The 23,380-nt window shown below is 45.1% G+C and overlaps 1 protein-coding gene across 1 annotated transcript; it reads left to right on the top strand.

Moving 5' to 3' along the window:
* Positions 1 to 5,350: 5,350 nt before the first annotated feature.
* Positions 5,351 to 12,525, top strand: LOC123153759 (uncharacterized). The gene is made up of 3 exons (XM_044572723.1): positions 5,351 to 5,706; positions 11,226 to 11,783; positions 12,136 to 12,525. The coding sequence occupies exons 1-3, from the start codon at positions 5,351 to 5,353 to the stop codon at positions 12,191 to 12,193; spliced, it is 972 nt and encodes a 323-aa protein (XP_044428658.1). The 3' UTR covers positions 12,194 to 12,525.
* The last annotated feature ends 10,855 nt before the right edge of the window (positions 12,526 to 23,380 follow it).

Here is a 23,380-nt window from a genome sequence, read left to right as displayed (position 1 = left end):
ATCATGGAATTGTAAACACGGGAATAAATGTGTGCATATCACACAAAACTAGCACTACATAGGACCACAGGCAAGCCTGCGCTTGGCGTCAAAAACCAACACCAACGATAGAGCTGGATCGCAGCTTTGGTTGATCCATCACATATTTGAATTACGCCATGCATGCAAACACATGGATTGTTCCAAATTTAGACACAGCGGATACTGAAATCCCAAGCGAACATATGATGTGTTGGGCTTGGGCAAAATTCCAGCAATCTGCCTGCCTCACTGAGATGAGCAACCATACCACATATGCAGGTACGAAACAGATCAAATATTCAAATACCACCACGAACAACTCATCAGCTCATCATTTGTCAAGTTTTGCTTGCATGGCTTTTGCTTTCACTGCAGGAAGATATCTCAAATTGTCTGTTGCTAACACAACATCCCGCGGCCTTAAAACTACTGAAGATATCCAAATAAATGACCACAAAACTAATTATGTGACAAGCGCTTTGTTGCTAAGTACAGAAAGATACCGGAAATAACCCACACAACTTTTATAGTACGGACTCTCACACAAGACACAAATTATGTGACAACTTATATATCCAAACAAATGACCAGAAAACTAATTAGATTGTCAGTCTAGACCTATACCCCCTGGAGAAATTAATCAAGGATCTTTTGATTTATCTCAAAAGAACTCAACTTGAATGTTGAACAGTTGAAGTGCACATTATCACTAGTAGAAAACAGGGCACTAGTCCCGGTTCCAGAGGGCCTTTAGTCCCGGTTCTAGAACCGGGACAAAATGGTCAGGACTGTTAAACATAGGATTTGTGGGAACTGGCTCAACCCTCTAGGGGTGGCCTATCACATATATTTATAAGGTTACACAATATACAGATTACACAGTTGGGCTACGTTACAAAGTCTAACATCCTCCCTCAATCTCAACTCACTCCTGATGCATCTAGGAGGTTGAGATTGCGCCTACAGACCTCGAACATGGGAGAAGGTAGAGGCTTGGTGAAGATGTCAGCAAGTTGATCCTTCGAGGAGATAAACTTGATCTGTAGTAGCTTCTGTGCAACACGTTCCCTCACAAAATGATAGTCAATTTCAATGTGTTTGGTCCGTGCATGGAACACCGGGTTTGTCAAAAGAAACGTAGCACCGACGTTGTCACACCAAAGAACCGGAGGATGTGACTGGGAGATTCCCAACTCTCGAAGTAAAGACTCGATCCAGATAAGCTCAGCAGTCGCATTAGCAACTGCTTTGTACTCGGCTTCTGTGCTGCTGCGAGAAACATTGGCTTGCTTGCGTCCACTCCAGGCGATCAAATTAGGACCCAAAAATACAGCATATCCCCCCATGGATCTCCTGTCATCCGGACACCCAGCCCAATTAGCATCTGAAAACGCAGATAGAACGGCAGAGGAACTGGGTCGCAGATGAAGATCATAGGAGACAGTGAGACGCACATAACGAAGAATGCGCTTCATAGCAGACCAGTGCATATCAGTAGGTGAATGAAGATACTAGCATACCCTGTTAACCGCAAAGGAAAGATCAGGGTGTGTGATCGTCAGATACTGCAAGCCACCAACTGACAGCTTTGATACTCCATTGCATCCGCAGGAGACAAGATCGTACCAGCAGTAGCCGAGAGCTTGTCAGTGGAGGACATTGGTGTGGGGGATGGCTTACACTTGAGCATACCAGCGCGGCGCAAGAGGTCAAGGGAGTACTTCTTCTGGGTGAGAGCTAAGCTGCCACGAGACTGATGCGCAACTTCAATACCCAGGAAGAAGTGGAGCCGTCCCAAATCCTTAACCGCGAAATCTCTGCCAAGTGCAGTCACAAGAGAGTCAGCAGCCGTTGCAGAGGAGCTGACCAAAATGATATCATCCACATACACAAGCAAATACATAGTCACACTGGGGCGCTGAAATAAGAATAGCGAGCTGTCAGCTGTCGACGGAACGAAGCCATGAGTACGAAGGGCCGAAGCAAGGCGAGCAAGCCAGGCACGGGGCGCCTGCTTCAGTCCATAGAGAGCCTTCGTCAGACGATAGAGATGATGAGGCTGAGCATGATCAACAAACCCTGGTGGCTGCCACATGTAAACCTCCTCTTCAAGCAGCCCATAAAGAAAAGCATTCTGCACATCGAGCTGTTGAAGAGACCAACCACGAGAGACTGCAAGAGACAGGAGAAGCCGAATAGTAGTAGGTTTAACAACGGGGTTGAATGTGTCCTCATAGTCCAGACCCTGACGCTGTTTAAACCCCTTGGCCACAAGACACGCCTTGTAGCGCTCAATAGAACCATCTGCATGTCTCTTGACTTTGAAAACCCACTTTGAATCAATGATGTTTACGCGAGGTGGAGGGGGAACCAGTGTCCAGGTCTCATTATGCATAAGAGCGTGGTACTCTTCCTCCATAGCAGCTCTCCAGTGAGGAATACTCATAGCGGCCTCATGACTGTGTGGTTCAGCGGTGGGATCTACAACAGCATGAGCAAGACAAGCAGCCAGGTATGTGACAGTTCCATCATGACACTGTTTGGGAAGAACAATACCGCTGCGGCTGCGAGTATGCGGACATTGCGGTGCAACGATGACAGGAGCAGGAGGCACCGATCCTTGAGGCGTCGGTGAAGGAGGATCGGGCGATGGGGGCCCAGGCGAGGCGATGAGAGGCTCAGCCAACCCAGGTGAGAGGGGCGGCAAAGACGTATGGGCGGGCGACGTAGGCGATGACGGAGGCGAAGCCGGACATGGAGACGGTGATGAGGACCGCTCGAGCCTCTCGGCTAAGGCCATTGGTGACGCGGGCCGCGCAGAGGTAGCCGTGACGGACACCGGCCCAGGTACGAAGGCCATCGCAGGCGCCGGCCTAGTTGCATGGGCAGGCGGGGTTCCAAAGGCGGGGTCGAAGGCGGGAGGCGGTGCATGCACGTGCACCGGCCGATCGACGTGCGTCTCAGGATATGCATCAGTGAGTAGTTCCAAGCGAGCACCGCGTCCAATTCCTGCACCATGATTAGGTAACAACACAGGCGAATATGCAACATCTTCAAATTGGCCAAGCATAATAGGAGATGAATGCATAGATGGAGGTGTGGTGGGTTGCTGCGACATGGAGGAGAAGAGGAAGACGTTCTCATCAAAGACAACATCACGGGATATATAGACACGATTTGTTGGCACATGAAGGCACTTGTAGCCTTTATGGAGAGAACTATAACCCAGGAACACACATTTTTGATCGAAATTCAAGCTTTCTATGATTATATGGACGAAGATGAGGCCAACAGGCACACCCGAACACCTTAAAGAAGGTATAGTCAGGAGTTTCATGTAAAAGAAGCTCGATAGGAGTTTTCATATTCAGAACACGCGTAGGTAGTCTGTTAATAAGAAAACACGCGGTAGCAAAGGCATCACTCCAAAAACGAAACGGCACGGAGGCGTGAGCCAGGAGTGTGAGTCCGATCTCAACTACATGTCGATGTTTGCGCTCAACAGCGCCATTCTATTGATGTGTGTGAGACATGATAAACGATGAGAGATCCCAAGCTTATTAAAGAAAGTGTTGAGGTTGCGATATTCGCCCCCCCCCCCCCAATCAGACTGAACATGAATAAGTTTATGCTTGAGAAGACGTTCAACATGTACTTGAAACTGAATGAATATATCAAACACATCAGATTTGCGCTTAAGAAGATAAAGCCAGGTAAAGCGACTATAGGCATCAATAAAACTAACATAGTAGTTGTGACCACTGATAGATGTTTGTGCGGGTCCCCAGACATCAAAAAACACAAGCTCAAGAGGACTCTGACTTCCCGAGTAGAGGAAACAAATGGTAATTGATGACTCTTGCCTTGTTGACAGGCATCACACACAGACATCTCCTTATTTCTAGACTCGATAGGCAGCTCATGACGGTGAAGTATATGACGAACTATGGGAGTGGCGGGGTGACCAAGGCGAGAGTGCCACTGAGATGGCGACACACGAACATCGCTGAAGACGTGCGGGGCGGATGGATCCTCCAAGCGGTATAAGCCATGGCTCAGGCGGCCGCTAAGCAGAATTTACCGGGTGGCTCGGTCCTTGACAAAAAGATCAAATGGGTGAAATTCACATAGGACATTGTTATCAAGAGTGAGTTTTGGAACAGATAACAAATTAAGAGTCACCGAGGGGACGCGTAAAATATTATGAAGAGGAAGCTGCCTAGATGGATGACTAGTTAAGAGATATGCTTGACCAACGTGAGAGATGGGCATACCTACACCGTTGGCGGTGTGAACCTTGTCGTGACTGTAGTAGGGCTGGTGAGTGGACAGCTTGGCGAGCTCGTTCGTCATATGATTCGTGGCGCTGGTGTCCATATACCATGCGGGATCAATCGGGTATGACGGTGTAAAACCTTGGTCGACGCGTGTGTCCTTGCCCTTGGCGACAACATGGGCAGCAGGAGGGCCAGAATCTGCCATGGCAAATTGGCACTCATTGCCTTTGCCATCATTACCGATGCCAAGGAAGCTCCGCTGAAATCGTTTGTGGCACTTGGAGGCGAGGTGCCTCTCATGGCCACAAAGCTGGTACCGCACGAGGCCCCCACCCGAGGCTGGCGCGGGGGGTGGCAAGCCGGGCAGGCGAAGAGGGCGTAGGTGGGCGTTGGCCACGTGATGCCCAAAAGGCCGCTGGCTGGTCGGGGTGGTGGTGACGGATCGGCGAGCTTCGATGCGTTGCTCGGTGAAGAGCAGACGGGAGAAGAGCTCATGCGGAGGAAGCGGTAGCTTGGCGTTGTGGACGGCCCTGGCAAGGTTGTTGTACTCGGCATCGAGACCCTTGATAACGTAGCCGGCGAACTCCTCATCACTCAGCGGTCGACCAATAGAGGTCAGTGTGTCCGCCAAGACCTTGATTTTGTTGAAGTATGTTGTGGCAGATGAGTCCAGTTTCTTGATGTCATCGAGCTTGCTGCGAAGAGCCATCGAGTGGGCGGTGGAGGTCTGGGCAAACGCATGTTCCAGAGTCGTCCACGCATTCAAGGAGGAGGCAGCAAAGAGGCAAAGGCCGGCGACCCTGTCTCCTAGGGAGCCCTGGATGGCGGAGAGGATCGCTTGGTCTTGCTGCACCCACACACGGTGCACCGGGTTGATGGCCGGGCCGTGGACAGTGGGGATAACCTGCGGCGGACATGGCAAGGAACCATCAACATAGCCAAGGAGGGAGTGGCAGCGGAGCAGCGGTAGAACCTTGGCACGCCAAAACAAATAGTTGTCCGGCGTGAGACGAGTGGTGATCAGGTTGTCGAAGTGAAAAGGCCCGGAGAACATGGCGGCGTCAGTGGTAGCAACAGCGGACACCGCAGGAGCTGCGGGTGCCACACCCGCGAGCAGATCATCGGAGGCCCCCGAGGCCGCCGGCAGGATGGGGAGTGTCGGGGACGAACCAGCGAGGGCCGTGGGTGGCGCCATCATCGCGGCGGTGGAGGCCGCCACCGTCGACGTCGCGGGAGATGGCTGGATCGGAGCCGAGAACATCGAGCCAACGGTGGTGGTGCCGAAGAATTGGGGCCGCGGCGACGCACTGGCATGGGCGGGGAGATTGAGAAGGGCGGGGAGGGCCCCGGAGCTGGCGGAACCGGAGGCGGAAGCGGTCATGGTAGCTGCGGCGACGGCGGCCCTAGGGTTGGGGGCACGGCGGCGGCGGCTGAGGTGGAGTAGGACTTAGGGTTTAGGCTGATACCATGTTAAACATAGGGTTTGTGGGAACTGGCTCAACCCTCTAGGGGTGGCCTATCACATATATTTATAAGGTTACACAATATACAGATTACACAATTGGGCTACGTTACAAAGTCTAACAAGGATTAATGCCCACAACCTTTAGTCCTGGTTGGCTTATGAACCGGGACTAAAGGGGCTCCATGTGGCCGCTGTGGGGCATCCAGGCAGGAGAACCTTTAGTCCTAGTTGGTAACACCAACCGGGACTAAAAGGCAGCCACGCGTCAGCAGCTCGCGGGCGCTGGGGTTTTAGTCGTTTTTGAAAGGGAGGGGGGTTAGGGGTTTTGGAGGGTTAATTTAGGGGTTTCATATTGTGTTAGCTAACTAATAGAGAGAAGTGACCTCTCTTTCATCGAACACCTCATGTGCATGCATAGAAGGGATACAGAGCAGCGCATGCATACACCTCCCACACGGCCAAAAAAACAGAGGAGCGAGCGGGCAGGGGCGAGGGTATATATAGGCATCTCTTTAGTTCCAGTTGGTGGCTAGAACCGGGACAGAAGACTGACATTTAGTCCAGGTTCCAGCCACCAACCGGGACTAAAGGTGTGGCGTCAGGAGCGAGGCCCATTGGTCTCGGTTTGTCTCTGGAACTGGGACCAAAGGGGTCAGAAGAACCGGGATCAATGGCCCCCGAGGCCCGGCCGGCGCCTTGGCCTCATGAACCGGGACTGATGCACCCATTGGTCCCAGTTCGTAGGACAACTGGGATTAATGCCCTTTTCTGGCCTAAACCAAAGCCATGTTTTCTACTAGTGACTACATGGACCGTATTGGCATCAGGTGCCGTAGTGCGGTAAAGCAAAGAGGGACTCCGTACGCGTGAAGAAAATCTCGAGCTCCTCTTTGCACACCTCAAATCAGTGAAGATGAACTAACCTAAAGTTTGAGAAAACCATGTGTGAGAACAACTTCGAACAAAATTAGACGAACTAGATGATTGCATGTCGTTGTATGCATCGTGTTAAGACTTAATTAACACATGAAAATAACCAAATCGTGTTGTGTGGTCGCCCATCACTCACGACGACCAACACCATCGACAACGTCGGCTCCATAAAAAGAAAAGACTTGATTGTGAAAGACAAGTGTGTCATACCCTCCCTAATGGATGAAATTCGAACTATCTAGTATGTTCTCATTTGTTTGGATTATTCCCTTCCTTGCAGATTTAATATCCAAATTAAATATTTCCTGTTTCAAATGCGATACGTACTATTTCTTCGTGGGCAGAAAGTCCTAAACCTTCCTTTTCTGGTACTCCTTTCTTTTTCCTCCCATCATCCTACTTTCACTTCTACAGACCTTCTGTCCATAACGAATTCCATGATTAGTGAATAGATGTGGGAATAGATAAACGATTGTTGAGTACACAGTACAATCGTGTAGCTCACCCAAAAGACCATCAATGACCGGGTATTTCTTTTTTACAATTTGCACATTGAGTTGCCTATAACCCATAGGCTCCGCTAGGCAGGGGAGACTTTGGTCATGCGGCACACCTGAAGAAGAGGAGAAGCCGAAAAAAGAAGAAGGCTTGATGGCCTTTGTGGTGGTGGTCAACCTGAGCCATCCACATGTGTTCGGTGCAATGCCAAGTAGTTAAGAAATTTGTTCGCTTGTTCCTTTTGATTTGTTTGGTTCAATTTAAAGAATGCGAATGTACATGTGACTGAATTCAATGATGTGACTTTCAATGTCGTGACTTCGCGGATGCCGTTAGCCACGTATGTGACCATGATGATTGAGTCGGTTGGGCTTGAGGAATCCATATCGCTCCAGATGCCCCTTGAGTATTTGAGAGATATGAGGAGATGGAGAAAGATGCCTTCTGAGTATTTTGTATTTATTCTGAAAATATAAAAATACTTCCTAGAACTTTATACATTAGTAGCTCCACAGATGGATGGATACCTTCACTCTCATTGAGGAACATTTGCTACTTGGTACAAACCCTTGTGTTAGTGGTCCAACACATTGTGTCCTAGGGGAAATAAACAACTAACACCAACAATCACACCAGCAAGTAGTGAAGTCATACAACAACAATCAGCGGCACCAACCATAATGAAGAAGAGGAATAAGAAGAGGAAAAATGAAGAAATCAACACAATAATCACTGAAATACAACAACAATCAGCGGCACCAACCATCTATTGACAAAACAATATTGCGAGCTTGAGAAAGGTTCTTCAAATGCAACTTTCAACACCGTGAGTGTGGGACGCTGCGGCCAGAGGCAGGTTGTTGCGACGCTCAGCGACGATGCTACAAACTTGCAGGTCTCCCGATGGTGTTGTCGGGTGGGTCCGTCTTTTGCGGGCGATTTCTACATTTGTGGAAGACTAGGAGGATATTTTCCGCCTTCAATCTAATGGCCACCCGCTTGAGGCCGGGCGGTTGGCGAACCAACTGTTTTTTTAAATCAACTACTTTAAGTTTATCGAAGTATCAAACCAAGTACAAGAAACTTACTTGGTTGTAAAAGTGGTTGTACAAACTCAAGCAAACATTTATAGTTTTAAAAAAGTAAAACAAATAAATCAATTGTCACCATCCACCTCGTCGGTGAGTTGTTATGACATTTATTTTTTTTCCCGGCGTCCTCAAATATAGGTCCGATCAACCATGGTTCACGGTGATCACATAGCTAGAAGAAGATAAAGAAGGATGTCTATCTGGTGTGCCAACATATTTTGTGAGATAGTCATGGTGGATAGTACTCAAGACAATTCACCTCATTTTACTTTGTTAAAGTCGGGGTTTTAGGCAACACAACACATATATTGGGCCACACCCGCACACTACCACAAACATGTTAATTATATTTGGGAGGCATTAGGAAAACAAGTAGCTGATGATCTGTCAAAGCTGGGTTTCACTCAAAAGCTTGTTCCTAAAGATATTTTTCTTGATCACCTCCACTCCCCAACTATCAAAGAGAATTCATTCAAAGAAGAGCTCCCACCACGGGTCGAAACGCCAGTTCCTGCAGAAGTTGAGGTCCCGACAATAATTGATTTGGTACAAGAAGTGCGAGTTGTTACGCCCGAGTGGACTTTGCCCTACCTTGTCTATCTGTTACGACAAGAACTCCCAGAAGACGAAATTGAAACGAGAGGGATCATTTGTCGATCAAAAGCATACACCGTTATGGGCGGGCAGCTTTACAAAGAAAATGTTACCGGGGTAGTACACCAGTGTTGCATTTTCTGTGCGATAAGTCTGCCCATCACATATGGTAGCTTTTACAAAATTGAATGCATCCTATCACCGCATCGCACAGAGACCTCCTCCTTGGCGCCTTCAGCGGGGAGCTCCTATAGGCCGCTCGCTGCGGCAAAGTGCCGGCGCTTCGCACAGGAGCGGCTAGCGTGGGCCGGCCCATTTACAGTGGCACCTGACGGCACCTTCCCTAGATGAAAAAATCGCAAAAAAGAAAATCATGCTAACGCTGTAACTCGAACACACGACTGCGCACCAATTGGCCTGCCGTGCTAACCACCGCGACGAAGACCACCTCATGCTCACTTAGCAGCCGGACAGTTAAAGACGTATACGAGAGAGACTAATGTTAAACATTAATTCGCAAAAAATCCAAAAAACTACAGCCCATTTTTCGAAATTCTGAATACTTTCTTCAAAATAAAAATATTTTTCGAATTTTCATACAAATTTTGTAAAACAAGAACATTTTGATGACGTGAACAAATTTGAAAAAGGGGAATATTTCTTGAATTTGTGAACAAAAAATAAAAATGTTTACTTTTATAAACTTCCAGAACATTTTTTGAATTTGTGAACAAAATTAAAAACATGAACTATTATTGAATTTGTGAACAAATTAGGAAAGCTGGAACATTTTCTTCAATTTCCAAATATTTTTTGAATCTTGAGAACAAATTTTGAAACAGAGAACATTTTTGAAAAATCCTGAACGAACTTGGAGGCGCGAACAATTTTTTAAAGTACGAACATTTTTTTAATTTTGAGAACATATTTTAAAACGGAGAACAATTTTGAAAAATCCCGAACAAATTTGGAAGTGCGAACATTTTTTTAATATGTGAACACAAAATTGAAATCTGGTACATTTTATGAATTTCGAAAGTTTTGTACTTTTTGTGTAACAAGAACAATTTTTAATTTTGAGAACATTTTTTCAAAAACTGAACATTTTTTGGAAACATGAACAAAAAATATTTTTTTGATTTTTTTTTAAAAAGAGAAGAAAGGAAAAGAAATAAAAAAGAAAATCGTAAATATTTTGTAAAATTGTGAACAAGTTCTGAGAAAGAAAAATAAACTTGAAAAAGAAAATGAAACAAAAAACAAAAAAGTAAAAAAAAACAGAAACGAAAAAAGAGAAATGGAAAAACAATAGAAAGCCGAAAAATAACCAGAAAAAAACGATACAGAAAAAAAACCGGTTCAGGGAACCTTCTAGAAGGTTCCCAAAACCGGTTGGACGCATTATGTATAAGTGGGCTGGCCCAGGTTTGTCGCTCGCTGCGCTGCCCTGTGCGGTAGCCCGACATTTTGCCGCAGCAAGCGGCGAATAGGGATTTCCCCTTCAGCGCCCGTTGGCCATTACAGCGCTCGCTGTGTCGCTAGTATGGGCCTGGCCCAGCAGCGCTCGCTGGGTGCCGCCGCTCGCCCGATCGCTGGTTACCGCTCGACCATTTTTTTTCATTCCAAAAACTGCTACAGTATAGACTATTTTTCTTAGAAAAAAACCCGGTTTGCTACAGTATGTACTCTTGTTCTTAGAAAAAAGTTCATCGGATTTGAAAAAAACTTCACCAAGTCTGAAAAGAATTAATCAAATTTGAAAAAAGTTCATCAAAATTTGAAAAAAGGTCATCTAATTTGAAAAAAGTTCATTGAATTCGAAAAAAATTCATCGAGTTTGAAAAAACTTCATCAAAATTTGAAAAAAGTTCACCTCATTTGAAAAAAGTTCATTGAATTTGAAAAAAAAACATCGAGTTTGAAAAAAGTTCATCGATTTTGAAAAAAGTTCATCAAATTTGAAAAAAAGTTCATCGATTTGAATAAAAGTTCATCGATTTAGAAAAAGTTCATCTATTGAAAACAAGTTCATTGATTTTGCAGTAATTTCGTTGTATTTGAAAATTTTCATGTATTTAAGGAAAAAGGAAAAAAAACAAGATAGAAAACAAGAAAAAGGAAAAGGAAAGCAAACATCAAAACAGTTGCGTTTTTTGCATCTTATCTTTATCTTTATCTTTATCTTTACCTAATAATAAAGAGAATAGGGTTTCTGGTCGTCCGTCGCAGGCCATTTTGCAAAAAAATCCCCCTGTTTTATGAGAATTCAACCCGCCGTCCCTATGTAAGTGGATCTGAAAAAACGATTCATTTTTATAAAAAAGCCCTACGTTTCCAAGAATTCAGCCCGCGACCCTGTCTTCTATCTTATCCCTTTTCCAGCACGGCGGGGCGGTGGTGGGCTCGCGGGAGACGGCGCTCGGGGAGGCGGCGGCGCGCTCGGGCGCCGCATCAGGCGGCGGAAGCGAGGTGGGGAGGCGGCGCTGCGCTCCAAGGATGCAACAGCGAGGCGTGGAGGCGGCGGTGCCCTCGGGCGCCGCATCAGGCGGCGACATCGAGGCGGGGAGGCGGCGCTGTGCTCCGAGGATGCAGCAGCGAGGCGTCGAGGAGGCGCTGTGCTCGGGTGCCGCATCAGGCGGCGGCAGCGAGGCAGGAGGCGCACGGGGAGATGAAGGAGGAGAAAATGGAGAGCCGGCCGGGGCACGGACCACAGCGGCGCAAGCTTGCAGGGGGCGAGAGATCGAGGAAGAGGCGGGAGTCGGGTCAATCGATCTGTCGCACGACGGATGCTGCACTCCCTTTTCCATCTAGCAACGGGCCGCAGAGGGAGGTGGAAGAGGAGCCACAACCTACGAGCAGGATGCTGCCGCCTAATACGCATCTGACCATGAGCTGGAGGATAAGGTATTCACCTCTAAAATCACACTTCTGTTTCCCCGTTTTCAACTCAGATATGGGTTACCAATATACCACTCTCACTTGGATTTGCACATGAAAGCAGTACGAATACTTGCACCGAACAGTATGATTTGTTGAGCCAAGTGTTGAGTCTGATATGGCATCTTTATGCTTTCAGAGAAGTGCATCTCTGAAATTCACAGTTTTAAACCCAAAGAGATACATCTAGACAATGCTCGCATGAGTGGTTCCAGTGTCATATACGCCAACATGGCAGTAAGCATGTCTTCTTGTCTGATTTTAAATTAGTTGTAGAAGTATCCTATGCTACTATTTGTTGACCAGAATTGGCTACCAGGTTGGAGATTTGGTATCGGATGCTGCTCCAAGAACGAGGGGCCAAGGTGCTGAACTAACAGCAGGGGGAGGATGATTCTTCAGGTAACAACATAGTCCGTCGACTAGAGAATTAAGTTAACTGTTTGCTTTGCTTGAAGCTCCAAATTGTAGTTATTTTATTCGTTCACTGATTTGGTATAATCTTAATCTAGGAGGATTATCACTGTATGATATGAGATACTGATGTTTAGCAATGATAAAAGTCTGACGTTGAATGGTTCTTTTCGGAAGTACAGTTGTAAGATATATGATTCTAGCTTCGACTTTAACTGGACAGTACTAATTGGACATATAATTGATGATTTATGCACAACAAGATATTCTGTTGCTTTTAGTTCTTCAATCAGATTCATCTAGCCCTTTGTTGACTTTCTAATTGTTCCACCCTCTACCTCTGAAACTCAGAAATCAGAGAAAGGTCATTGGCAATTTGGCATATCCCTGTCACTGGCGAAGGTTTGCTAGAGAGGAAGAGGACCAATATTATTTTTTCTATTGTTGGGGGCATACATAATACATATAGATAAAATTGGACCATTTATAACAGAGATTTCTTGTCAAAAATATTAACTCTGTCCAGCAGTGGGCATTGTCAAGGTAATAAAAGGAATTTGTTGAACCTAATTGAATGAAAGAGGGATGGCTAATCTGATTGAGAACCTTCTGTAACTGAATAGACTTACGAACGATCAACAATAGTAAATAGTTCCAAATTAACAGACGTTGTTTGATTAAAATACTGATTTAAGGATTTCACGAATCTATAATTCTCTACATAATCAGTTAGTGTATTTTTGATCACCGGGTTATCCTAGACCACTTGGGGACAGTATCATCAATTTCTTGCATACTGCAATGCAAGTTTTAAAAGCCAGTTTCTTATGTTTCCTATTATCTTTATGTTCACCTAACTGCCAAGAATCATAAAGGATGCACCTAAGGAGGTATATTTTGTTTTATGCATTTTTTAAGTGTACTTATGCTGCAACTGATTAACAAAACATTGTTCAACCTTCTATGAGTCTGCCTAGGGAGCTGCACAGATTTGGAACAACTTCCAAAACATGCACCAAGCATTTTGGTCAGGTACCACTAAGCTGCTAGAGCAAGATAGCTGGGATGTCAAGTCCCTAGGGCAATGGTAAATCTCAAATTGCCTGATGTTCGATGGGAAGCATCAGACAATACCAATGTCCAGTGTAAGATCTGATTGTGCAGGTGGTCAAGCCAAGATAAGTGTGCGTGCATCACCGTTTAGTCGAGATTTAGAAAAAGATACTATGACTAATCCATACAGTGGATATGCGCCAATGCTCAAATTTTAAAAATGAAGGATTCAACTTTTTTGGATTATTATTATTTGTGAACTCGCGAGTATGCCTAGCAATCGTAAAAAATATATATAGTTCGACTTAGTGGTAGGTTCTGTAGTAGTCTTGCCTTGAAGGTTTCGTTCATAGTAAAAATTGATATGTCTTTATGTAGTAATCTGAGCATTTTGTTGGTTGCAGGTCAACTTTGTTCTCCAATATAGGTGGTGTACGTTTGTGCAAAATGATTATGAAAGGACTTCTGGTAACTTTATCTTTTGTCAAGGTTGTTTACTTGGTGGAGCAAACTTCCATTTCCTCTGAACAGGTGAACATGACATGTGTGATGGCTGTCAGCCCTAATGAGCTTTAGACATGTATCTGAGGTTTCGTTGGCTGTAAACAAGTAGGGTCAACGAGTCGAGCAGATCCTGGACCATCACATGAACACATGAAACAGGTCGATACCGGCAGCTTTTGGTAACCATTCTAAGCTCTAGCACCTTGATGCAAGCCAGAATAGCCTCACTGGATCAACATTCCCGGGAATAACAGAATTGGTGAACCAGTTGACACTTGATCTTAACTAATCAGTTAATTAAACCCTGAATCTGAATGAAGGGCTCCTTGATTAATTTGCTCACAAGTAGTCTAATGATTCAGAGGTTTAGACTTTAGTGTTTTTGGATTATTACGGGCAGCAACCCTGCTTTTGAGCACACCCAAACAAATTGAATCAGGGTCTCTGCTTTTGGTTGTTCAAGTTTGTGGTAAATCATTATGAACAGTTGTGTTTCCGGTGGCACCTAAATTATTGGTAGATCTGCACCATACTCTGCTCCTATTGATTGATGATCACAAGTCACTACCCAATTTTAGATCTATTTGATTTGTTTCGTTTAGTGTTGGATGGTGCAAATTAAAGAAAGTGTACTGTCATTCATCAATTTACTAAATCTGGCCTGAATGTGCCGTTGCCTGGATTTCCAAATCTTATCCAATTATCTGGTCATCATTCCCTTAGCTGTTTGACTGGAGCACATTCTCTCGATTGAGGAGATGAATCTAACTGAACCTTCTTAGCTTAGAAACAAAAGTCGTTCTTTCGATGAACCGAGAACTATTGCGGTTAATTTGTCAGCCATTCTGTTCCTTCTGTACTTTAATTCTTGGTCTGTGTTGAGTTGGGGGCTTTTTACAGTTTGACAACAAGAATCTCAGACAGTCTGAAATTAGTTGTTTTTTGGATTATCAAGTGAGAGAAACATGGTCCTTGAGTTGCTGTACCAATGTGTGTTTAGGGTTTAGTGAGATTTTCTTCCTGTAAGGTGCGGTTCTTGGGGATAGATAAAATACCAGTCACATTCAATTTGTTGTGAAGTCTACCATTTTAGTTCAAATGCCACCTTACCAAAAATAGAGAACACTTTTGCCACTGGAGTAGGATAACAAACATGAAACCAGTTAATCGGTGTATCATAGATGATTGCTTATTTCTAAATCACCAGGGCGCTCTCCCTGCAAGGGAACTACTTGGGCGTCTTCGACGGCAGCATGCTTGATACTGAGGCTGAAGACTAGCATGCTTGATGAGCTAAAGTGGCGGGTGGAGCTGGACCGCAAGTCCATGGCGCTCGTGTAGAAGGAGTTGGAGGAGGAGCGGATCACGTCGGCGGTGGCGGCTGCCCAGGCCATGGCCATGATCACCAATCTGCAGGAGGAGAAGGTGGCGATGCGGACGGAGGCGGCGCAATATCGATTGGTCATGGAGGAGTAGAGTGCGTATGATTGTGATGAGGCCGAGCGTCTGGCTGTTGCGAAGTGCTTTGTTTTGGGCAAGCCAAAATACTTGGAAAAAAAAAGAGAAAATACTCTTCCCAACTAAACAACCAACTATTTGTAAAAGTTCCTAAAAATGCTCTAAAAAAAACTATATGAAAAAAAACTATATGCAAAAAAAAACCTAACACAGCAAATATAGTTTAAAAATGTTCACAGTTTTACATATGTTCACACTATTTTTGTTTGAAAAAATACGTTCGCACTTTTTTAAAAAGATTCAAAATTCCCCAAAAAATTCCATTTTACTAAAAATATTTCCATTTAGAAATGTACAACAAAAACAAAATATGTTCAAAAAAATGTTATTTTTTGAGAAATGTTTGAATTTCGTAAAACATAACTATTCTAAAAAAAGTGTTCCAATTTTAATGAAAAATTTAAGTTTTATTAAAAGTAAGAAAGTTTCCATGTTTAACCTTATCATCGGCGTTTATTGAAATTGGATATAAAGATGGTCCACAATGGCACATGAAGCAGGTTCTGCTCCTTTTTTTCGCCCGGTGCAAAGCACGGGCATTTGTACTAGTAAAGATTAAAAAAAGAAAACTAGCACATCGGTGATCTGATCCAGTTGGTTAGGGCGCATGCTACTTAAACACAACGAGTAAGGTTCGAGTCACTCAGATGCAGGTGTTAAAGCAGAAAGAAAGTGGGATGGGCCAGTCCGCTATGAAAAACAGTGTAAAGGGGGGAGGTTGCGAGTGTTTCCTTCGTGCAAGCTCGTCCGGTCCTTTCCCCTGCATCCCGGCCGCCTTGATCTAAATGGTCTCATCGATCTCCCTTCCGCACTCTGCCATCGACGCACGCACCCACGCATGTGCTCCTTGACCACCGCCGTCACGCGTACCCACTCCTGCGCTCCTCGACTACCGCCGCCGCGCGCACCCACGCCTGGGGACAAGCCCGCCGGAGCTCGACCCACCACCCGCCACCGACCGAGAGGAAGAAGCGGGTTGGGGAGGAGGGAGCACTTGCGCTCCACGAGCCGCAGTCGAATCTCCGTTACTGGCGTCTCCTCCCAGCAGCCCATCTTTACCACAGTCATCTCGTCGCCCTCCACCTCTTCATCCGGTTGGTCTCTGCCACGGCTATCTACTCCATCTCAGTGGAATGGGTCAGATTGGTGGAAAAGCTTTTTGATTTGTCTCAGAAATTCCTAGTAAATAAAATCGACACTTAGTTTTGGTTCAGATTTCAATATAAATTTGTTTACTTCTTCTCTTTGTCTATGGAATGGTTCTGGAATGATTGAAATTGGAAGAGAAGAGTTAACAGAATTGAGCCTATATTCAGCCTACCAAACAACATCTCTCCTGCATATCATCTCTTGTGCACCCATATCACACGGTCCACCAAACACTCATCTCACCTCATCTTTTTTTTTGCGAAAACACCTCATCCTTGCATCCACTCAAGCTGGCCACGCTCACCAAGGATCCCCCATGCAATGCATGTTAGAGCCACCCAGACAACCAAACAAGACGATGCACCCCATGTCGCACACCATAGCAAGACAACGATTCACATATGTGTATGTTCTTTTTAACCGTGTGTGATGACCTTGACTGCACTAATGTTAGTATCCAGCCAAGTACAAAAGGCTCGCTTGGTTGAAAAAGTGGTTGTACAAACGCAAGCAAACCTAAATAGAAAGTACAACAAACCAATTATTTGTCGCCATCCACCTCGTCAATGAGTTGTTATGCCATTTATTTTTCGTGACCTCCCAATCAAGCGTTCATGCATATATAGTTCTCATCAGCCATGGTTCATAGTGATCACATAGCTAGAATCATATCAAGAAACATACATGTCCGATGTGCCTACATATTTTATCTCAGAGTGAGCCGGTTGTGGTGAATAGTACCCAAGACAATCCCACTCCTTTTTTTTGTTATAAGGTCGTGTTTTGGGGAATACAACACGGACACTCACGCATACTACCACAAATATGTTAATTAGATTTGGAAGGCATTAGGAAATGATTAGTTTGTACCTGCTTTGTACCTGGCGGTGCATCTACTCTGCGTCTTTGGTGTCATAATCAAGAGAATTACTATATATTTTTTAGAGAAAGAGAATTATTATATAAGGACCGTAAAACTGAACCAATTCCCGGCCCTCTCACACCATTAGCAGTTTTGGCCGTTGGATCTCGTCTTCTGACCATTTGCGGCCATCTGATCGCTGCCTCACCCCACTTCAATTGCTAAGTGGGCTAGCTGTCCTCAGGCTGGCTACTCCGGTGGAAAAATCGGTGCATTGTGGTTGACTGGGCCTGCTCCCGCACAAAGCCCATAGATCCAGTAGCCACAACTTCTTATCATTTTTGACGAATTTGCAGGTGGGGACAAAATTTCCTTCTTGATTCTCTGTCAAGATACAAAGCAGCAGATGCAGGGGACACAAAAAATATAGTGGGACAAGTTATGCCCTGTCTTCAACATGTAAACTGTGCAGTTGTTCTTTCGGCTGTCAAGGTACATTAGCCTGATTCACATGAACCATTAGCCGATGCTCATCCATGCTAGCGAAAAAAACTCCAAGCCTTTTTTTGAGCAATAAAAATTAATTATTACGGGATATACTAATTCTGTATGAACCTCCTCAACATAAATTTGCAACGTGTAGATGGAAGATGAAATGATAAGCAACACACAATTGCTTATCTGTAGATTTAGGTGTCTCCAGACAGGTGTGAGGAAGTTATCTAAATTCCACTGACAAAAAAATAGATTCTTATGAACTTCCACAGGAAAATTTATCTAAAATAGGATTAGCATCTTAAATCATGTCGAGTCGATGTACTGGTACTGCTCACAAATCTTCACTTTGAAACTTGATAGTGTAGTCCGGAGAGATGTCCACCCTGACATTGTGGATGTGTTGAAGAGGACTGTTTCAGGCATGTTTGGTCTGCTTCCGTCCGATCAACGAGTCCATCCAATCCAGTCTCTTTACTGTCCGCTGAATTTTCTAAGATTGGGCGATTGTGTTTGCGGCATATTCTAAAGCTGGATTGCTTGCCTTGAGAAAGCATTTTTTTAAAGGAGATTTACACCCCCGGCCTCTGCATCAAGCGATGCATGCGACCATCTTTATTTATTATTTCACCAAGGTCTAACAAGAACATATATCAAACCATATGAAGCCACCACTCACACCTACAAAACTCGATTATGTGGAGTGCTCTCACTCCCCATATCTAAACCGGTGTCGTCGACGATCCATCCATATAATGTATCGGAACGAACAGCTCATGCAGCAGACCTAAAGTGTACACCACACATGGACATGTTTTAGACGCCGCCATCATCATCGGACCGCTAACCCATCTTCAGGAGAGAGATCCGCATCATCCTTGTCAGTCCGTCCATCCGTCAACGCCACCACGGTGCACAACGGCGCCACTGAAGGAAATATGCCCTGGAGGCAATAATAAAGTTATTATTTATTTCCTTATATCATGATAAATGTTTATTATTCATGCTAGAATTGTATTAACCGGAAACATAATACATGTGTGAATATATAGACAAACAGAGTGTCATTAGTATGCCTCTACTTGACTAGCTCGTTAATCGAAGATGGTTATGTTTCCTAACCATGAAGAAAAGAGTTGTTATTTTATTAATGGGATCACATCATTAGAAGAATGATGTGATTGACATGACCCATTCCATTAGCTTAGCACCCGATCGTTTAGTATGTTGCTATTGCTTTCTTCATGACTTATACATGTTCCTATAACTATGAGATTATGCAACTCCCGTTTGCCGGAGGAACACTTTTTGTGCTACCAAACGTCACAACGTAACTGGGTGATTATAAAGGAGCTCTACAGGTGTCTCCAAAGGTACATGTTGGGTTGGCGTATTTCGAGATTAAGATTTGTCACTCCGATTGTCGGAGAGGTATCTCTGGGCCCTCTCGGTAATGCACATCACATAAGCCTTGCAAGCATTGCAACTAATAAGTTAGTTGCGAGATGATGTATTACGAAACGAGTAAAGAGACTTGCCGGTAACGAGATTGAACTAGGTATTGAGATACCGACGATCGAATCTCGGGCAAGTAAAATACCGATGACAAAGGGAACAACGTATGTTGTTATGCGGTCTGACCAATAAAGATCTTCGTAGAATATGTAGGAGCCAATATGAGCATCCAGGTTCCGCTATTGGTTATTGACCGGAGACGTGTCTCGGTCATGTCTACATTGTTCTCGAACCTGTAGGGTCCTCACGCTTAAGGTTTCGATGACAGTTATATTATGAGTTTATGAGTTTTGATGTACCGAAGTTAGTTCGGAGTCCTGGATGTGATCACGGACATAACGAGGAGTCTCGAAATGGTCGATACATAAAGATTGATATATTGGACGGCTATATTCGGACAAAGGAAGTGTTCCGGGTGATTTCGGAGAAAACCGGAGAGCCGGAGGGTTACCGGAACCCTACCGGGAGAAGTAATGGGCCATATTGGCCTTAGTGGAGAGAGAGAGGGGCAGCCAGGGTGGGCCGCGCGCCTCCTCCTGTTGGAAATATGCCCTAGAGGCAATAATAAATTGATTATTATTATATTTCCTTGTTCATGATAATCATTTATTATCCATGCTAGAATTGTATTGATAGGAAACTCAGATACATGTGTGGATACATAGATTAAGCCTCTAGTTGACTAGCTCATTGATCAATAGATGGTTACGGTTTCCTGACCATGGACATTGGATGTCATTGATAATGGGATCACATCATTAGCAGAATGATGTGATGGACAAGACCCAATCCTAAGCCTAGCACAAGATCATGTAGTTCATATGCTAAAGCTTTTCTAATGTCAAGTATCATTTCCTTACACCATGAGATTGTGCAACTCCCGAATACCGTAGGAGTGCTTTGGGTGTGCCAAACGTCACAACGTAACTGGGTGGCTATAAAGGTACACTACAGGTATCTTCGAAAGTGTCTGTTGGTTGGCACGAATCGAGACTGGGATTTGTCACTCCGTGTAAACGGAGAGGTATCTCTGGGCCCACTCAGTAGGACATCATCATAATGTGCACAATGTGACCAAGGAGTTGATCACGGGATGATGTGTTATGGAACGAGTAAAGAGACTTGCCGGTAACGAGATTAAACAAGGTATCGGGATACCGACGATCGAATCTCGGGCAAGTATCATACCGCTAGACAAAGGGAATTGTATACGGGATTGATTAAGTCCTTGACATCGTGGTTCATCCGATGAGATCATCGTGGAACATGTGGGAACCAACATGGGTATCCAGATCCCACTGTTGGTTATTGACCTGAGGACGTCTCGGTCATGTCTGCATGGTTCCCGAACCCGTAGGGTCTACACACTTAAGGTTCGATGACGCTAGGGTTATAAAGGAAGTTTGTATGTGGTTACCGAATGTTGTTCGGAGTCCCGGATGAGATCCCGGACGTCACGAGGAGTTCCGGAATGGGCCGGAGGTGAATATTAATATATATGAAGTATGGTTTTGGCCACCGGAAGTGTTCCAGACATCACCGGTAGTGTACCGGGACCACCGGAGGGGTCCGGGGGTCCACCAGGTGGGGCCACCAGCCCCGGAGGCCTACATGGGCCAATAGTGGGAAGGGACCAGCCCCTAAGTGGTCTGGGGCGCCTCCCCACCAAGGCCCATGCGCCTAAGGGGAAGAGGGGGCAAACCCTAAGGGCAGATGGGCCTTAAGGCCCATGCCTGGTGCGCCTCCCTCTCCCCCTCCACTTGGCCGCCACCCTAGATGGGATTGGGGCTGGCCGCCGCCCCTAGGGTGGAACCCTAGGTGGGGCGCACCCCTCCCTCTCCCCTATATATACTTGAGGACTTGGGGCTGCCAACAAATGAATTCAATCTCCTTCTTGGCGCAGCCCTACCCCTCTCTCTCCTCGTCTCTTGCGGTGCTTGGCGAAGCCCTGATGGAGTACCACGCTCCTCCACCGCCACCACGCCGTCATGCTGCTGCTGGATGGAGTCTTCCCCAACCTCTCCTTCTCCCCTTGCTGGATCAAGGCGTAGGAGACGTCACCGGGCTGTACGTGTGTTGAACACGGAGGTGCTGTCCGTTCGGCACTAGGATCATCGGTGATTTGGATCACGACGAGTACGACTCCATCAACCCGTTCTCTTGAACGCTTCCGCTTAGTGATCTACAAGGGTATGTAGATGCACTCTCCTTCCCCTCGCTTCTGGTTCTCCATAGATAGATCTTGGTGACACGTAGGAAAATTTTGAATTTCTGCTACGTTCCCCAACAGTGGCATCATGAGCCAGGTTTATGCGTAGTTTCTATGCACGAGTAGAACACAAAGTAGTTGTGGGCGTTGATTTTGTTCAATATTCTTACCGTTACCAGTCCAATCTTGATTCGGCGGCATTGTGGGATGAAGCGGCCCGGACCAACCTTACACGTACGCTTACGTTAGACCGGTTCCACCGACAGACATGCACTAGTTGCATAAGGTGGCTGGCGGGTGTCTGTCTCTCCCACTTTAGTCGGATCGGATTCGATGAAAAGGGTCCTTATGAAGGGTAAATAGCAATTGGCATATCACATTGTGGTTTTTGCGTAGGTAAGAAATGTTCTTGCTAGAAACCCATAGCAGCCACGTAAAACATGCAAACAACAATTAGAGGACGTCTAACTTGTTTTTACAGGGTATGCTATGTGATGTGATATGGCCAAGAAGAATGTGATGAATGATATGTGATGTATGAGATTGATCATGTTCTTGTAATAGGAATCACTACTTGCATGTCGATGAGTATGACAACCGGCAGGAGCCATAGGAGTTGTCTTTATTTATTGTATGACCTGCGTGTCATTGTACAAGCCATGTAATTACTTTACTTTATTGCTAACCGGTAGCCATAGTAGTAGAAGTAATAAGTTGGCGAGACAACTTCATGGAGACACAATGATGGGGATCATGATGATGGAGATCATGGTGTCATGCCGACGACAATGATGATCATGGAGCCCCGAAGATGGAGATCAAAAGGAGCAATATGATATTGGCCATATCATGTCACTATTTGATTGCATGTGATGTTTATCATGTTTATACATCGTATTTGCTTAGAACGACGGTAGTAAATAAGATGATCCCTCATTAAAATTTCAAGAAAGTGTTCCCCCTAACTATGCACCATTGCGAAAGTTCGTCGTTTCGAAGCACCACGTGATGATCGGGTGTGATAGATTCTTACGTTCACATGCAACGGGTGTAAGCCAGATTTACACACGCGAAACACATACGATCAACATGAAGATGTTCACCGATGATGACTAGTCTGTCTCACGTGATGATCGGACACGGCCTAGTTGACTCGGATCATGTAATCACTTAGATGACTAGAGGGATGTCTATCTGAGTGGGAGTTCATAAGATGAACTTAATTATCCTGAACATAGTCAAAAGGTCTTCGCAAATTATGTCGTAGCCCACGCTTCAGTTCTACTGTTTAGATATGTTCCTAGAGAAAATTTAGATGAAAGATGATAGTAGAAATTATGTGGACTAGGTCCGTAAACTGAGGATTGTCCTCATTGCTTCATAGAAGGCTTATGTCCTTAATGCATCGCTCAGTGTGGTGAACCTCGAACATTGTCTGTGGATGTTGCGAACATCTGACATACACATTTTTGATAACTACGTGATAGTTCAGTTAAACGGCTTAGAGTTGAGGCACCGAAGACGTTTTGAAATGTCGCGAAACATATGAGATGTTTCGAGGGCTGAAATTGTGATTTCAGGCTCGTGCCCACGTCAAGAGGTATAAGACCTCCGACGATTTTCTTAGCCTGCAAACTAAGGAAGAAAATCTCAATTGTTGAACTTGTGCTCAGATTGTCTGAGTACAACAATCATTTGAATCGAGTGGGAGTTGATCTTCCAGATGAGATAGTGATGTTTCTCCGAAGTCATTGCCGCCAAGCTGCTAGAGCTTCGTGATGAACTATGATATATCAGGGACACATATGATGATCCTTGAGATATTCGCGATGTCTGACACCACAA

This window comes from Triticum aestivum, chromosome 7A (assembly GCF_018294505.1).
Source record: "Triticum aestivum cultivar Chinese Spring chromosome 7A, IWGSC CS RefSeq v2.1, whole genome shotgun sequence".
In the NCBI taxonomy this organism is placed as follows: domain Eukaryota; kingdom Viridiplantae; phylum Streptophyta; class Magnoliopsida; order Poales; family Poaceae; genus Triticum; species Triticum aestivum.
The sequence above is the reverse complement of the archived record's forward strand: the minus strand, read 5'-3'. Positions and strand labels throughout refer to the sequence as shown.

What these genes read in the sequence shown, in the direction of transcription:
- LOC123153759 (XM_044572723.1), top strand. Translation starts at nt 5,351, where the DNA reads ATGGCGGCGTCAGTGGTAGCAACAGCGGACACCGCAGGAGCTGCGGGT. An exon ending in GCGGCGACGGCGGCCCTAGG is followed by an intron (nt 5,707 to 11,225) that starts GTTGGGGGCACG and finishes CCAAGAATTCAG; the next exon opens with CCCGCGACCCTGTCTTCTAT. An exon ending in ACCATGAGCTGGAGGATAAG is followed by an intron (nt 11,784 to 12,135) that starts GTATTCACCTCT and finishes ATTGGCTACCAG; the next exon opens with GTTGGAGATTTGGTATCGGA.